This window comes from Thermothielavioides terrestris, chromosome 1, assembly GCF_000226115.1.
Source record: "Thermothielavioides terrestris NRRL 8126 chromosome 1, complete sequence".
Taxonomy (NCBI): domain Eukaryota; kingdom Fungi; phylum Ascomycota; class Sordariomycetes; order Sordariales; family Chaetomiaceae; genus Thermothielavioides; species Thermothielavioides terrestris.
In genome coordinates, this window is record NC_016457.1 from 6817098 (window position 1) to 6833117 (window position 16020).

Genomic DNA, 16020 nt, shown 5'->3' on the forward strand with positions numbered 1-16020 from the left:
TTGATTGTGCAACAACTCCAACGCCTTTTCCCTCTGTTTCCGCCGCGGCAGTTGGACAGCCACTGTAGGTCAGGTAGTTACTAGTGCACGATTGGGCGGCGTAGCCGAAACTCGCACAGCCCGCTCGGCCCCTGGAGGACAACACGCATAGACACAGCAGCTTGACTAACGTGAACAGCCAAACACAACATCGGCGACGCCTCTTCGGCATCAGCGCCGAGCTGCTGTAGGATGCATTTAGTGGCAACTCGTCTGCACCATATCCGCCCGTCAAGATGGGCACTCTCGCCACCATTGCCCTCGTCGTCCTGGGCATTTCGTTCATGGTGTTCGTGACCTTCTTTGGCCGACTCCCAGCACTCAGGTGAGCCGAACGATAGAGCACAACCTCCGAAGCCTGGCATGCGCGACACCCGTTATTAACCCCCGACCGGCTCAGACGCACGCCGATTGCCTGGCTTCACAAGCTGCTCTGGGTCCACCTCCCCAATGGCATCCTGAGCCTCGACCAGCGCCTCAGCGGGGGCAGGGTCACCACGTCCTGCGTGCGGTTCGCCAACTTCATGATGTACGACCGCCACCCTACCGTGCTGGTACGACCAACCCGCCCCCCCCCCCCCCCCCCCCCCGGCCCTACCTCTACTTTCACAAACGCAGCTGCTGACAGGAAATCCCAGATCTTCTTTCTCGTCCTCCTCGTCGGCGGCGAGTTCTTGTACCTGCCGGCGGTCTGGCCGCAGCTCAGCCTGCTGACCAAAGCAACCGGCGCGCTGGCCATCGTGCTGCCCTACGTCTTCCTCTACCTCGCCGCCTTCACCGACCCGGGCTTCATCACGCCGGCCAACCACATCCCCGAGATGGCGCGGTACCCGTACGACTTCACGCTCTTCCACCCGGGCGCGACCTGCGCGACCTGCCGCTTCCTCAAGCCGGCCCGGTCCAAGCACTGCAGCGTGTGCAAGCGCTGCGTCGCCCGCAGCGACCACCACTGCATCTTCATCAACAGCTGCGTCGGCGCCCGCAACCACCGCTGGTTCCTCCTGCTGCTGCTCTCCACCGCCGCCCTGACCCTCTACGGCGGCCTGCTGGGCATGCGCCTCATGACCGCCCGCATCCGCGCGCGCTTCCCGGACTGGTCGCTGCTGCCCTGGCGCGCCGGCGGCATGTCCCTCTCCCGCTGGCTGATCCTGTGGAGCTGGGGCATGCAGGAGGCCGGCGGCGTCGCCATGGGCGCCGTCACCCTGCTCGCGCTCATGACCTCCCCGCTGGTGTGGGCGCTGCTGGGGTACCACGTGTGGCTGATCTACTGCGGCACCACGACGAACGAGTCGATGAAGTGGTCGGACTGGCAGGTCGAGATGGACCTCGGGTTCGCCTTCAAGCGCCGGCTGGACCCGCGGAGGATCAAGGACGTGAGCGTCGAGCCGGCCTGGACGAGATGGCCGGCCGAAGCGGAGCAGGTCTTGGTTCGCACCGAGGACGGGATGCCGCCGGGCCCGGCTACGCATGCGTCGGGGGTTGGGGAGTGGCAGGCCGTGTGGCGCCTGCGCGACGTGGAGAACTTGTACGATCTCGGCTTCTGGGACAACCTGCTGGATGTGTTGATCCCGGGGTTCATGTTTCGGGAACCACACGTGCCGGTGGCGGAGGAGCGGCTGCGGCAGAAGAAGAAGAGGCGGGCGAGGAGGATCTACTTGGCGTAGAGCGGTTCGGGCGGATTGGGATAGATAGATACGCTATATAGACACGATATCGAGGAGCATATTCTGTCAGAGTACAAGGCAGCGCAATACATACGGGGTTGTTAGAACATGCATCAAGCCATTGTTCCAGGGGTATCAATCAGTCTATCGTCCGCCCAGGTCACGACCATCGTACACTACGAATACATAATCCACACTGCTCAGACGTGCTCCGCCTATTGACCGCCCGCCTTCGCCGCCGCCGAGGGAGACGCCCACTGGATCTGGTCGAACGGCACGATCTTCGGTGCAGCAGTCGGCGCCTGCAAGCCGTTCGCCGGCCTCGTGTCCTCAAATATCCCAGCCATGCGGCCGATCGCCCACCGCGCCCCGACGACGCCGAGGCCCTGGCTGTCGCTGTCCGGGTCGCCCGCCGCGGTAACCCATATCTCCGTCTGCCACCCCTTCTCCCGCCCCTCCAGCCAGGTCGAGCTTCCCTTCTCCACCTTCCTCAGCTCCTCCCACACGTCCATGCACACCTCCTCCACCCTGCTCCTCGCCCCCGGCCCAGCAGACGGCGGCTCGCTGCGCAGCAACTTATCCGCCTTGGTCAGCACGACGGCCGTCTTGACCCCGGCGTCCCGCAACATCTCCAGCACCATCCGATCCGACTGCTTCACCCCGGACACCGCATCAATCAGCAGCACCGCGCCCTTCAGCATCTGCCGCCTGCCCAGGTACTTGGCGATCTCGACCCCCCACTCTGCCTCCGACCCCAGCCCGTAACCCGGCATATCGACCATGACAAGCCGATGCGCCGGCGGCGGCTCCTTCTTGGCGCTCAGCGCGCGCCGCTGAGCACGAGTCATCCCGCCGCGACTGAGCGCGCGCGCAACCTCCTTCGCGCGCGCGAGCGCCGCCACGCGCTGCTCCTTGCTGGGCTCGCCGAACCCGTACGCGTTGATGCTGCGCGTGCTGCCCGCCGTGCGGCTGGTGATGGCCAGGCCCTGGCCGCGCGCGCGCAGGCCGTGGGCGCGGCCCGCGGACGCCGCCCCCCTGCCCGCCAGCGCGTTGATCAGCGTCGACTTGCCCACGTTGGACCGCCCCAGCAGGCACACCTCGGGCGTGTGGCTGTTGGGCGGCACGTGCAGGAAGCGCGAGGCCGAGTAGAGGAAGCGCGGCCCCGCGCTGGTGAAGAGCGCCGTTGCTTGCGCGAGGCTCGCGGGCGGGAGCGGCGGCGCCGGCTGCGCGCGCTGGTTCGGGTCGTTGGACGGGGGCGGGAGGTAGGACTGCGCGGGGAGGAGCGCTTCGGGGTGTGTTGGCTTGGTGGAGGAGGGGCGGAGTGGCGGCGTGGGCTTGGGCTTGGGGTCGGGTTTGGATGCGGGTGGTCGCTGGGAGGGTTTGGAGGAAGATGATGGGGTTGCGGTCGTGGTTGACAGGGAACGGAGGCTTTGGCTGGCGATTCGTTGTCGTAAGGGTGACCTTCGTACTAGGACCCGGCTTAATGTTGATGTGTGTGACGCTAACGGCAATATCCTCGGGGTCGCCATTGTGCTGAAGATTGGGCGAGTGGTCTCGCAGCGTTGTGCTGTCGGCGAGGATGGATGGAAAGGCTCGGACGAGATCTCATGTCAATTCGGGGCAATCACTTTGCCTGCCGGAATGATGCTTCGCGATAAGGGTTAGGGTTAAATTTCGAGATCAATCGACTGGCAGTCTTCGGCCTTCGAGAGCTCCATCTTGAACTTCACCAGCAAACCTTCCCTCAGTCTGCACACAATCAACAACTGGCCTCCATTACACACACCACCGCCCGCCCACCTGTGGTCAATTCGCCAAGACATCCCCCAAAAACAACACAATGGCAGTCCCCGCCCCAACCCTCCGCTCCCTCTACCGCGCCTTCCTCCGCGAGCTGCCCCCGCGCCCGCTGCTCACCACCCCCCGGGCGCCCCTGCACCAGCGCCTGCGCGACAACTTCCAAGCCGCCGCCGCCGCCGGCACCGCGTCGTCATCCTACCCATCATCGACAGGAACCGAAACCGACATCGAGATGGCAGCCGCCCAGGCGGAGCAGTACCTCGCCTACCTGCGCGCGCAGCGCACCTACGTCACGCTGCTGGAGCGCTACAACCCCGGCATGGGCATGGACGAGGAGGAGCGCGTGCGGCTGACCGCGCGGCGGGTCGGGTTGGATCTGCCGGTGGAGTATTCTGGGGATGAAGAGGGGAAGGGAGAAGGTGTGCCGGGGAGGAAGTAAGCTGGCTGGGACGGGAGTTGAAATGTACCGTGTACTGCTTGGATCCATTTGTTTGGCGTTCGGCGAACGGGGTTGGACACTTGGGGACAGGATAGATTTTTGGAGGGTTGGGGAGCGGGTTGTTGTTGAGGGATACTTGGTAGGTTGCTCTGGACTCGGTACATACACCGTTTCTTGAAGGGAGGCCGGTGTGTTGCTGACATTTTCCGGCAGTACATCCGGGGAGGCTGTTGATAGCATCAAGGGCTGTACAAAACTTGTACTGAAGAACATGAAAGAGAAATGCGCAAGCAGTCATCCCAGAGAGGGCTGTTGGACTGAGTGAGGGAAAGGGCTTGTAGAACCTGGGATCTCTGGCTAGTTGGTGTGTCGGGGAAATCCCAACAAACCCCCCCGTGCAGCCGTCAACGAAAGCCCGGCAGGCACAGAATTCAAGCCGCGTCATCTGGTCTGTTCGTTGTATGTATGCTGGCTACACAGCTGGTCTCGTCGTGACAAGCCTGCCGCACAGAAGGATGGATGTGAATCGAAGTAGGTAACAAACCGTCCGCCTGAGTCTTGCCCTATGCTCTCCATAACAGATCCTCCGAGTTATGCATTGGTGTGTCATTCCATCGTTTCCCGTAAGTTTGTAGAAGACAAAGGAAAGGGAAAGGAAAAGAAAAGCAGAAAGAAAAAAGAATAAAGGACAATAGGGGTATCAACAACATAAACTAAACTGTCCCCATCAGCCAACACCAAGCAGCGCGCCTCACGCCACTCGAGGCCCTAAAATCAGCGACTTTCCTTCCTGCTCCTCTCCTCTCAGAGAAAGAAGAAAGCCACTCAAGAGAACCCCCTCAGAAAGCGGCCACGGATTAATTGCCCACTGCTACACGCCACCCACGCCGCCCTCCTCAAAGCTCTCGTCCCACCCGCCCGTCTCCAGCAGCCAGCCGCCGACGCGCTCCTTGACGCTGCCGACCGTCTCGCCCAGCGCGCTGTTCCACTGGTCCTGCACGACGCGGACCTTCTCCTTGAGGTCGTCGGTCAGCCGGCGGCCCTCCTCGGCCTTCATCTCCTCGATGCGGGCCGGGTCGCGCCCGTCGGCCTCCATGACCCGGGCGCGGGCCGAGACGCAGGCCTCGCGCACCTCGTGCAGCAGGCAGAGCAGGTTCGTCTGGCTCTCGATGAACTGGTAGGTGCTCTTCTCGGCGTGCAGCAGCAGGCTGAAGAGGTACTGCAGCGGGTGGTCGTGGTAGGCCGGGTTCTCGGCGTACTCGGCGGCGGGGATCTGGACGGAGAAGCCGTCGAGGTCGCCGGCGGGGATCTTGTCGAGCAGGCGCTTGAGCGGCGGCGCGATGTCCCAGAAGGCGTTGAGCTGGACCTCGACGCCGCGCGCGACCGTCTCCTCGACCACGTCGCGGAACTCCTGCGTCCGGCGCAGCGCCTCCTCCGCGAACGCCAGCGCCCGCTGCGCCCCGTCCTCCGCGAAGAACGCCTCCGCCGACGCCACCTTGTCCGCCTGCCCCGCCAGCCGGTACGGCACCAGCACCATGTCCCGGTACCGGTCGTTGCGGTCCGTCAGCAGGTCGTACAGGCCCCGGTGCAGCGCCTCGCGCGCCTCGAAGATCCACTTGAGCAGCGTCAGCTTCTCCAGCAGCTCCGGCTGCTCGTCGCCCTCCTCCTGCGGCAGGTTCGGGTTGGACTCGTGCGTCTCGTCGAACAGCCGGCTGCGCAGCGACGAGAAGAGCTCGGTCGCCTTGCCGATGCGCGTCTGCAGGATCTCGTTGACCGGCATCACCACCGCCGTCTGGAACGTCTCGAAGTCCTTCTTCTCGAGCTCCTTGAGCGCCGCGTGCTCTTCCGCCTTGGCGTCCGCCTCGATCGCCGCCGCTTCCGCGTACCCGATCGCCCCGGACGCGATTTCCTCCTGGAGGTGCTGCCGGAGCGCTTGCCGGCGCTTCTTGGCCGTCTCGGCCGCTTCGGCGCGCATCTGCGCGCTGCCCTGCTTGAATCGCTCCTTGATGCCGTCGATCTCGCTCATGTCGCTGATGGCGCGGACAGCGCTGCGCGTCTGCGCCAGCTCGGGGTGGTTGTTGTTCACGGCCGGGTGGTGCCGCGGGTAAGGGGGCGGCAGCGTCACGAGGCGCGAGACGTCCAGGTGATCCGGGTTCGGCGTGGTCGGGGCGGACGGGACCGACGAAGATGCCAGCGAGCTGCGGGACAAAGCCTGTGGCGTGCCGTTCGGGTCCTGTTGGTCGTGCCACCCCGTCTTCTCCGGCGGGTACGATGTGCGCTTGCTCGATCCCGCGCCCGGTGAGGGGTGTGGATCGTCAGTCCACTGCAGCGCCTCGCGGGCTTCCTTCGGCACGCCCATGTACTTCGACTCTCGCTTGGACCTCTCTATCCGCGGCCCAGGGCCGCCAGCCGAGTCGGACTCCCACCAGCGGCTCGCCGGCCGTCCTCTGGAGTCCTCTTCATCCACCGCGTCGCTGATGCTCATGCTCAGGATCGGCGACAGGGACGGCATGAAATTTGAAGACTGCCAGTTTTGGCCACCCGGCGGCCCGGGTGACGGCGGGGTCTGTTGGTTGGACGTCGGCGTCGTGCCGCCCAAGGCAGACCCGATCGAGCCTCGATGGGACCTCGGCTCGGATGACTGCGGCGTCAGTTCTACCGTCCCGCTGGTAAACGAATTTGTGGATTCTCGCCTCGACGACGAGGACATCGGGCGGAACAGGTCTCGTGTGAGGTCGAGAATCTCGGATCCCATGGCTCCGATCGCTGCCCCGTACCGCTCCCGCCGTATCCTCGACTCGCTGACGAAGAACTCTGCAAACAGCCGCACCCGTTCGGCATCGTTAGCCGCTGCGGCCTCTTTCTGAGCGAACGCCGTGAAGCGCTCGATGGTCCCGCGGCAGAACTGCTCGGTGCTCTGCGTGATGACCGCTTCCTTCGTGAGTGGAAGCGCAGGAGAGAGCGGAGCGCTTGAAGGGACGTCCGGACCCGAGCCTCGGTGCGAGGAGGACGACCGGCTCCCGGTGGGAGGCGTCGGCAGCGCTTTCGGCGCGAGGGCTTGGCGGCGTTCCGGCTGCTTCCCGGCGCTCGGCGACAGCACCGTTGGCGTCACCTGCCCTGACGGGACTTGGCCCGAGCCATCGGCGCGCGGTGTTCTCGACTCTTGGCCGCCGTCATGCGAGTCGGCTGTCCGGGGAGTCTCGCTCGCTCTCGCCGTCCGAGGTGTCCCGCGGGTGATCGTCAAGCGTCGCTGTAACCCTCCCGAGGGGCCCGGGATCACGATATCGGAAAGGGGTTGTGGCCTCGCCGAGGCATCTGTCGAGTTGCGGTTGCCTGCCCGGTTCCGGCTCTCGCTTCTGCGCTCGAGCAGCGTTTTCTCGCCCCGCACGGCCGGGCTCCGCGTCAACCCTCCGCCCGAACTGCCAGACGAGGCGGACTCTGCAGGAGGGCCGGCATTCGAGTTTCCGACGCTCGCATTCTCGGTGGGGGGTGCGGCTTGCACGGCTGCCGCGTTGGGCGACTCAGTTCGCGGCGGCGCGGGGCCCGGCATGCTGTCACCGTCCCTCCAGTTCGCCGGCGTCGGTGGCACAGGTCCCAGAGCGGAAACCCCGCTGGGAGGAGGTCGCCGGGTGGGCGGCGAGACAACCGGTTCGGACCCGGAAGAGGAGCGCTGCGCGCTCTGCGACCGCGATGCTGACGGCGGTGGGCCTGGCGGCGGCGGCGGCAGGGGCATGGAGGGGTCCCACCGGACCTGGGAGGACGAGCGCGACCGCGCTGACGTCGGCGTGGAAGGAGCCGGCGTTGACGCGGCTCGTCGCGCACCTGGGGCGACGCCGTGGGCCGTGTCCGATTCCGTTCTTGGCGGTATCTGAAGCGTCAACGGCGCCGGGTTGTTTGGGACCGTCCGCGACAGCAGGCCGAAAGACCTGTGCTGTGGCGCCTGCTCTACGGGGGCGCTAACGTGTTCGGTCTCTCGCCTTCTCCCTAGTGACGGGAGTCCAAATCTCCTCTCCCGCGAACCGCCCCTACCGCTGGGAGGCGGAGGGAACGACGGGCTGGGGACGGGAGGCTCGATGGCTACTCTCTGTACTGGTGGGGGCGGGGCTCTGGCGACGGATACGTTGGCCGCCTGCGTCTGGTCGAACACCATACTCATCGGTCTGGCGCTGCGTGGAGGGGAGTAAGGCGGGGGAGGCAAGGGCGGCGCTTATACCATGTCAGTCGAACATCAAACAACGTGGCTGCTGTGGATCGCAACTCACTTTGAGGTTCTTGGAAAGGCTGGGCAGGCTGGGCAGGCTGGGCATGAGGCATCCGGTCCGGCGCGGGATTGGCACTTGGCGACGAGAGCCATTCCTGTGGGTTATAGGGCTGGATAGCGCTCAGGGGAGTCTGCGCGGATGAGAAGGCGCCGTTGGAACTCACGGACAGGGCTGACACGGGAGTGTTGGTGGAGTTGTGGCCATGGAGTGCACCCAGCGACGCTGTCATGAGGGGGTTCAAGCCAGCGCGAAGGCGCGCCGCGGTGTCTCGCGAGGAGCTCATCATGGCGAGCCGTCTGGAGCGGATTCGGGCCGCGCCCAACTGGCTGCTCCTCTGGCGGAGAACCCAGACTGACGCACCAGGAGCTTTGTCTCAGCCGGGCCCTCTGGAGCCGACACCAGAGACAGACCTCGCCCGGAGCTGTCACCAATCCATTCAGCGCCCGGAGAATATCTTGTTGCGGGGTCGATGTCGGGGCCGGCAGAGGGGTGCGTAGCCGTCGCCGTCGCCGAGGACCAAGATCACTCGGATCCCGATGATGGATGTATCGTGGGTGAACACGGTCAAAGATATCCTCAGACGCTGTCGGCGCGGCCGCGACGCCAGCCTATCTGCAGGACGCTGCCGGTGATGAGCGGTGGGCGGCGGGGGAGCGTAGGAGAAGGTAAAAAAAAGAGGGAGGCCGCGCAGAGAGGCGTCGGCGGCGGCTGCAGCCTATCAGCACCCTGGTGTGGGATTGCTCTCGCCGAGGGTAGATTGCCCTGTCGAACCTGCATTGAAAAGCGGGAGCCACCCTCCCGCGCTGTCGTGGTCGGTCGCTGGTGCGGAGGACGCGGCCTTGGCGACTGCTTTTCTGTGCTACCTAATAAGGTCCCTTCCAAGACGGACCTTGTCCAGGAGGGGTTGAGTTCCGAGAGGCCCCCCCTTGGCTGGCCTGCCGGGCAGCCCTGTCTCTGCAACGCTCGGTGCAAGCAGCCGAGTCAGGAGCTGTTGATCGTCCACTCGTTCATTAACATCGTGGCCTGTTTGTCCTCCGTGCTTCATGCATCGGAAGTCGTTTACATCCGGCAAGCGCAGCAGTTACCAGCATATCCACCTCCGTAGCTGATTATCTCATCCCGCCAGTGAGGAATGAGGCTTCTTCCTCGACCAGGCTGGCTGACCGGGATTCCGTTGTTCTACAAGACGAGAGCATGCAAGTGCCACATGGGATCTGCGGTCATCATCAGTACGGTGTGACAGTTAGTTAACACGCAGCGGGATAACAAGCGCGGGCCTGAGGACTCAAGAACATGCTCTTCGTGACCAACGCAGCGAGGCCGCTCCATGCCTCTCCCGGTAGCCCGCGTTAAGGCCATATGGATGCGGCGGCGGAAAAGAGTCGGTGCTTTGATTGGGCTGCTTCTGGGGGTCTGTCTGTGCATGCAATCTATTCTTGGATCTGGGCAAAATTCGCCAGAACGGCCTTCATTCGCCAAAAGGGTGTGCATTGGTCCGATGGACAGCTGCCGGCGCTTAAACCCCTGCTCCATGCCTAACTAGTGTAAGGCGTAACGATGATTCGCCTGCTGCATGTTGTGTTCGCCCAGAGCCCCGCTTTGCTTCTCCATGCACAAGCGACTTTGTAAGCACAGAAAATGCGGTCCTGGGCAGAGTGCTGAGTGTTGATCCAGACATTTCGTGGAACTGTGCTGAGGTCCGTTTAATGTTGAGGTGGGCAATCTTTTCTCCCACCCTGGGCCCCCGTGCTCTTTGTTGCCTAGTCAGTCCTTGTGGGTGCTCCCGAGGCGGGACGAGACTCGAGAGCAGGTCTACAAAACTCAGGTAGGTAGGCCATGGGAAGACTGAACTGACACTCCCGGATGGCGCCGTGCTTTGTCGATATCGACGGCTTCCTCCGGCAAGACCTGAGTGTGGAAATTGGCCGAACTTGAACCTCCAATGAAGTTCAGCTGCAAGCACCAGCAGCAAGGAGCTCTTCCCCACACCTTCCAGATCTTGGGGACTGGCTTGAGTGATATTAATAGCAGCGGCCTCTGCGTGCACGTCTTCGAAGTGAGTGCTAAACTGCGTCGGGCCGTTGAGTGGGCAAAATTGCCCGTATCGGTTAACCCTGGCTCCGTGCAAATGTTGGTTCGTTCTCAAGTCAACAACTCGAAATAGCTGGTGTCAGTGATGGTCTTCTTTCCGTTCTGGGTAAGAAGTTGACGGCCGAGCACCATCGTAGCCGATGGCCATATTACCTGGCCGCATTTTAGCAGCGGAAGACACGCATTCCGGATGCGACCCTCGAAGCTCTTGGGATAAACAAGCTTTTGCTGGTGGGTAACTCCCTAGTTAACGTCAAGCTCAAGCACGGCACCGTCATACCCGTGGAAGCGTAACACGGACCTCGGCATCATGCAGAAATACAGAAGCCGATGCCTTCGGGGAAGCATAGTGCCGGGAGAGTTGTGAGAGCCTCCGCCTGCAACACCCAGCCTTAGGCCTCGGCGAGCATCGGTCGCAGCGAATTGGGAACGATCAATCCTTTTCTTTCCTTTCCCTTTTTCTTCTTTTTTTTCTTACTTCTCTTTTCCTCTTTTCCGGTCAACATTCATGGCCCGGACCGGTCGCCGGGACGGCCAGGTTGGCACCGGCACTCGGCCGACCCCGGCCGTGGCTGACAAGCCCGGATTTGTCACGGCCATGTTCGATGTGCGCTTTGAGAAGCTAGTTGCACGTGAGAACCGTTCATACACTACATCCTGTACATTTGCATTGCGGAGTGGAGCGTGTTTCCAGCCAGGCCAGACAGCGACGAGGCCGTTCAGGTGCCGCTCGTAGGATGGCTACCTAACTAAACACTCGGACAATCAAGAACCGAGCAAGCCGGAAGCCCGCAGGTACACTACTGTGGTAGGTCCCTGAGGTATTGCGTAAGCGGAGAACTCTCAGCCATGAGACAGCATCTTCAACCAATGACTTGTTTCATTTTTGAGCTCAGATGTCTCGACAATTGCCCTTGGAGGATGCCACAGATTCCATCCGGACTCTTCACCGCGGTGCGGGTGGATCGGAGAGCACGGAACCCTCTTTGGCTTTGTGAGACATGGCAGAAACGCGACCCCACTAAAGGCGGTCAGCGTTAACTCAGCGCCCCGACTCCCCGCCAACGGGCCCGCTGAGACTTCTAGAGCTTTCCAAGCTGACCTCGAGATCTCTGCCCCGTTTTCTTCATTTGGGCGAGCCTCGCCCCGTCTCTCCAACACCACGAAGTTGCTTTCGCGCTTACGACGGCCGCTGCCCTCTTAGCTTCTGTTGTCAGGTATGTTGGTAGGCTTTTCTTGTTGCAAGGTTCTTCCTTCCGCCGCGCCAATTGCTCCCTGATGATTGTTCAGCTGGCACCAGTCATAGGGCGACTTGTACTCCCTTCCGTTGATGACAAGCTGCGGTCTACCAGACCATCTCTGATCGAGCACCCAAGTGATTTTTTAAACCTGTATCTGCTTCAGCTCTGGCAAAGACTGTAGCTGACCAACGCAGACTGACTCTAGAGCCCTTGCTTTCTGCCGAATCCAAGTCGTTCTTTGGTCTTCAACCGCCAAAATGGTTCTGCACAACCCCAACAACTGGCACTGGGTGAACAAGGATGCCTCGGCGTGGGCGCGGAAGTGGTTCGAGGACAACCTCACCAAGATCGAGGCGAAGGAGGGAGACGTGACGGCCAAGATCAGCAGTGTCATCAGCATGACTGGGGATGTCGACGTGGCGCAGCGAAAGGGCAAAGTCATTACCATTTTCGATGTCAAGTTAACTCTGGAGTACACAGGTACGTACTGCCATAGAATACAATTACACCTTCTTTTTTCCCAGCCCAAACTGCACCTCCTCCAACCCCCCTTGTAATCCGTGCGTAGCGCAACCGTAAGCTAAAATCTCGGCCCTTCGTCTAGGCTCCACTGCCGAGGACGATGATATTTCGGGAACGATTACGGTGCCGGAGGTCTCGCACGAGCTGGAAGAGGATGAGTTCGTGGTAAGTTGTTCTGTGCGCCTGCTCGCTGATACAGGGTAACTTATTCATGGCATCAACAGTTTGAGATCGACGTCTACTCCGACAGCAAAGAGAAGCAGCCGGTTAAGGATCTCGTGCGGTCGAAGCTCGTTCCCCAGCTGCGAGCCGAGTTCCTCAAGCTCTCTCCCGCCCTCATCGCCGAGCACGGCAAGGATATCCAGCACGCACCCGGGTCGAACCCGTCGAGTGGCTTCTCAACCCCCAAGTACCACCCGCCGACAGGCTCTGTGGCCAAGCCGGCGGCAACAACAACCACGCAGACGAACAGTGTCAGCATTGTCAACACCACCACGGTGACGGACAACGAAGAGTTCCGCACGACGGCCGAAGAGCTCTACAAGACGTTCACGGACCCGCAGCGGATAGCGGCCTTCACGCGCGCCGCGCCCAAGTTGTTCGAGGGCGCCAAGAAGGGCGGCAAGTTCGAGCTGTTCGACGGCAACGTCTCGGGCGAGTACCTGGAGCTGGAGGAGCCCACCAAGATCGTCCAGAGGTGGCGTCTGAACCAGTGGCCGGCGGGCCACTACTCGAAGCTGCAGATCGAGTTCGACCAGAACGATGTCGACCACGTCACGGTGATGCGCGTCGAATGGACGGGCGTCCCTGTCGGTCAGGAGGAAGTGACGAAGCGGAATTGGCTCGAGTACTACGTGCGGAGCATCAAGGGGACTTTCGGGTAGGTGGCAGCGCGGCTTCCGCTCACTCAACATGTAGTGATTGGCTGACACGGTTCCCAGCTTTGGCACCATGCTTTAAAGGGAAGGCCGGCATTGCAAGGGAGGACGGCGTTTAAGGGATTTAGGCGGGCATGGATATATGCAACGCAACCGTCATCCATGGTGGCGGGTCGCATCCGAACATAGAATTAAGGGTCTGTGCCGTTCGAGTTGACCGCTTGTGATGATGGCCAGAGAACTCCAGAATTTCGGCGGCACGAGTTCAAGATCAATGAGAAGACGACTATTTACACTGCAATCAAGGGTAGTCCCCTCAGGGGGCTGCGCTTGGCCCACTCGGAGCGGGGTAGTCGGGCCGGACTTCGGCTCTGAAAGCAGTGCCTGCCTGTGACCTCTCGCCCTTCCCATGACATGCCGACCTTCCGCCCCTACCCGAGCGCTGGTAACTTTGGGAGCGAGTCTACCTCAGACATCACCCGCACCTTGAGACACAATCTCGTCCGCAACATAACCCAGAATCCCCATAACCCTTACGATGGCGCCTGTTTACAAGTTCGCGATCATCCAGCTTCAGCCGAAGGTGAGTTGATGAGTGTCATGAACCGTCTTGAACCCGCGGGTTCGTCCGAGCATCACGGCCAAAGACACAGGTGTTGTTTCATCTCATGCCTCCTACTGTTATGTTTCCTTGAGCCTGATGGGGGTCTGGAGAACCCCGGCTCTCCCCCACCCCCCCTTGCGCTCATCTCGCACCACGCTCACTCCCACCCAGGATGTCGCCGTGGCGGACAACTTCGCCCGGGCCGAGTCCTTCATCCGGCAGGCGGCCGCCCAGCTTGCCGGAATACCACCTTACCTCGTGGTGCCCCGACCACCCGGACTTCGTTGCGTCCTGCGTCGAGTCCATGTCCTATCTCGCGCGCTACCAGGCGCTGGCCCGCGAACTCAACATTAACATCGTGCCCGGGACCATCTGCGAGGTGCATCCTGTGCCCTCGGGCGAAGCCCGAAACGCCGCCGACACACCTAGGAAAATCTTCAACGTCGCGTACTGGATCTCCGCCGGCACCGGCGCCCTCGCGGCCTCCTACACGAAGAAGAACCTCTGGCACACCGAGCGCCCGCACCTGACCGCCAGCGAGGCGCCCACGCCGCACGCCGCCTTCGACACCCCGCTCACCTGGCCGGCCGAGGGCGGCGGCGACGGAAGCGGCGGCCGCCCGATCCGCGCCGGCATGCTGATCTGCTGGGACCTGGCGTTCCCGGAGGCGTTCCGCGCGCTGGTGGCCGACGGCGCCGAGCTGATCGTCATCCCCAGCTTCTGGGTGTGCGACGGCAGCGACCTGGACGAGGAGCGCCGGCGGCTGAACCCGCGCTGCGAGGAGCTGTACCTCAACAGCGTGCTGGTCGCGCGCGCGTTCGAGTACGAGAGCGTCATCGTGTACTGCAACACCGGCGGGGTCAGCCACGTCGTCGCGCCCGTTGTCGGCGGGGTGGGCGGCGAGCAGGGCCTGGGGCTGAATGAGGAGGTCATGAGGGTCGTCGAGGTCGACTTCGCGACTGTGCCGCTGCTGGAGAGGGAGTATAAGATTAGGGAGGATATGAGGAAGGAAGGTTTCTATTAGGCTTGGGCAAGAGACCGATGAGAAGATGAGAATAAGTTCGTGGCACGCCACATGAGTTCTCGCCTTCTTTGTGTGCTACTCCCCGGTGCTATGCTGCACACCGAGTGCAGAGCTCCCGCTGCTGGCTGCCGATCCGCTCAGAGCGGGTTGGAGGCCCCCTCTTCCAAGTAAGGTAGTGGAGGCTTGGTTGTCTCTCCAACTGGCAACTCGAGCGAGGCAGATCGGCCTAATCCTTCATTGAAGCCCAAAGTCCCAGCATTTGCTGAAACCCGGCAAGAAACAACCTGGAAGTCACAGAACTTCCCATGGCGCATGTGAGCAGAATCGTCATCGTCCAACTCCGGCCCAAGGGACAGAAAAACTGGCGTTCGGCACCAAGATTACCCTAATACGGTGCGTAGGTTCGTCCGGAGTGGTAGTTTTGCCCAATGCGGCCGACATGTTCAGTAATCAAGATATCGCGGCTGGGTCGAGAGCGAAGTGAAGGTCGAGAAATGCTTTGTCAGACGGGGTTTCGCTGCGCTGCAGCGAGTGAGCAGACCTCAGATAACATATCACAGCCAAATAGGTAGTACCTTAGGTAAGGAAGGCGATACCTAACAAAGAGAAAGGAAAAGAGAGAGGGGAAGAAAGAGAAAAAAAAGAGAGAGAAACGATATTGAAAAAAAGAGAGAGAAAAGAGAGACTGAGAGAGAAAATATAAAAACAGAAAAAAGAAAAGAAGTAGAAAAATATAGAGAGAACTAAACTAAAAGTGGCACTCTCACCGCTTAAGAAACAGTTAAGATTTCATTCTACATATCCTCTTCTTGTTTTAGGTATAAGCAAGTGCTGTTTAAGGTAAGAGCCACGCTATAGTCCTTGGATGTATTAATCGTTTTGGCCAGAGGAAGGATATGGAGATACTGCTCAGGGCAACTCTCCGCAGTGCTCAACGGCCACATGAAACTGCAAGCACATGATCCAATGATGAGATACAGAGTTGGACTGCTATGAGCTACCAAAAACCATTATGCGAAGGATTCGTGCGCCAATATCGCCATGAACATAAGGGTATCAACCCGTCTCTTTAGAAACACAAGAGAAGTACCGTTCGCTCACTGGCTCGAGGGTTGGTATCTACACATGCTTGTGATCAGTAATCAGAACAATTATAAATGTGAATATTGTACCGATCAGTGACACAGTTCCTTGGCTGCCTGCCCGTTCAAAGTGACTCGGAGTTGTCCGAGGGAGCTACCAGAAGACAAGAAAGCCTTAGTACGGTTTTCAAGATTATGGTTACCAGGTACGGATGACATATCACTTCGTCCCAACACCGGAGTGCCACATTTGGCATCAGATCCACCAGGAGGAACTTAACTCCAATGGAATGACAGACGCGCATGGTTGGTTGTACTCATGACAAAACGCAGATTTGCCATGGCCTGCAAAAGCTATAAAGCACGGCCGAGCG

General features: G+C 61.1%; 7 protein-coding genes across 7 annotated transcripts; 5 read left to right on the forward strand and 2 right to left on the reverse strand.

Annotated features, from left to right (window-relative positions):
- Positions 1-275: 275 nt before the first annotated feature.
- Positions 276-1703, forward strand: THITE_2043159 (uncharacterized protein; the record flags this gene model as incomplete). The annotated part of the gene is made up of 3 exons (XM_003650258.1): positions 276-364; positions 440-593; positions 678-1703. 3 exons carry the CDS (start codon positions 276-278, stop codon positions 1701-1703), a joined length of 1269 nt encoding a protein of 422 aa, XP_003650306.1.
- A 108-nt stretch (positions 1704-1811) lies between these two features.
- Positions 1812-3307, reverse strand: THITE_2109597 (uncharacterized protein). The gene has a single exon (XM_003650259.1). It carries the CDS (start codon positions 3230-3232, stop codon positions 1919-1921), a length of 1314 nt encoding a protein of 437 aa, XP_003650307.1. The 5' UTR covers positions 3233-3307; the 3' UTR covers positions 1812-1918.
- Positions 3308-3659: 352 nt separating this feature from the next.
- On the forward strand, positions 3660-4600 carry THITE_2109598 (uncharacterized protein). The gene has a single exon (XM_003650260.1). The coding sequence runs from the start codon at positions 3736-3738 to the stop codon at positions 3940-3942; it is 207 nt and encodes a 68-aa protein (XP_003650308.1). The 5' UTR covers positions 3660-3735; the 3' UTR covers positions 3943-4600.
- Positions 4601-8581, reverse strand: THITE_2109600 (uncharacterized protein). Its single transcript, XM_003650261.1, has 2 exons — positions 8205-8581; positions 4601-8148 (listed from the first exon to the last, which is right to left on the reverse strand). Exons 1-2 carry the CDS (start codon positions 8488-8490, stop codon positions 4814-4816), a joined length of 3621 nt encoding a protein of 1206 aa, XP_003650309.1. The 5' UTR covers positions 8491-8581; the 3' UTR covers positions 4601-4813.
- Positions 8582-9761: 1180 nt separating this feature from the next.
- On the forward strand, positions 9762-10589 carry THITE_115621 (uncharacterized protein; the record flags this gene model as incomplete). Its single annotated transcript, XM_003650262.1, has 5 exons — positions 9762-9829; positions 9969-10029; positions 10153-10260; positions 10369-10401; positions 10464-10589. The coding sequence occupies 5 exons, from the start codon at positions 9762-9764 to the stop codon at positions 10587-10589; spliced, it is 396 nt and encodes a 131-aa protein (XP_003650310.1).
- Positions 10590-11380: 791 nt separating this feature from the next.
- On the forward strand, positions 11381-13269 carry THITE_2109605 (uncharacterized protein). The gene is made up of 5 exons (XM_003650263.1): positions 11381-11512; positions 11731-12016; positions 12141-12223; positions 12283-12938; positions 13000-13269. Exons 2-5 carry the CDS (start codon positions 11794-11796, stop codon positions 13016-13018), a joined length of 981 nt encoding a protein of 326 aa, XP_003650311.1. The 5' UTR covers positions 11381-11512; positions 11731-11793; the 3' UTR covers positions 13019-13269.
- On the forward strand, positions 13270-14837 carry THITE_2109607 (uncharacterized protein). Its single transcript, XM_003650264.1, has 2 exons — positions 13270-13519; positions 13712-14837. The coding sequence occupies exon 2, from the start codon at positions 13713-13715 to the stop codon at positions 14562-14564; it is 852 nt and encodes a 283-aa protein (XP_003650312.1). The 5' UTR covers positions 13270-13519; position 13712; the 3' UTR covers positions 14565-14837.
- Positions 14838-16020: the final 1183 nt, after the last annotated feature.

Excerpts from the sequence above, each read along its gene's own strand:
- THITE_2109605 (XM_003650263.1), top strand. The coding sequence starts at position 11,794 with ATGGTTCTGCACAACCCCAACAACTGGCACTGGGTGAACAAGGATGCC. Across the intron at positions 12,017-12,140 it reads GTTAACTCTGGAGTACACAG|GCTCCACTGCCGAGGACGAT; the intron begins GTACGTACTGCC and ends CCCTTCGTCTAG. Across the intron at positions 12,224-12,282 it reads TGGAAGAGGATGAGTTCGTG|TTTGAGATCGACGTCTACTC; the intron begins GTAAGTTGTTCT and ends TGGCATCAACAG.
- THITE_2109597 (XM_003650259.1), bottom strand. The coding sequence starts at position 3,232 with ATGGCGACCCCGAGGATATTGCCGTTAGCGTCACACACATCAACATTA.
- THITE_2109600 (XM_003650261.1), bottom strand. The coding sequence starts at position 8,490 with ATGATGAGCTCCTCGCGAGACACCGCGGCGCGCCTTCGCGCTGGCTTG. Across the intron at positions 8,149-8,204 it reads GCCTTTCCAAGAACCTCAAA|CGCCGCCCTTGCCTCCCCCG; the intron begins GTGAGTTGCGAT and ends ACATGGTATAAG.
- THITE_2109598 (XM_003650260.1), top strand. The coding sequence starts at position 3,736 with ATGGCAGCCGCCCAGGCGGAGCAGTACCTCGCCTACCTGCGCGCGCAG.
- THITE_2109607 (XM_003650264.1), top strand. The coding sequence starts at position 13,713 with ATGTCGCCGTGGCGGACAACTTCGCCCGGGCCGAGTCCTTCATCCGGC.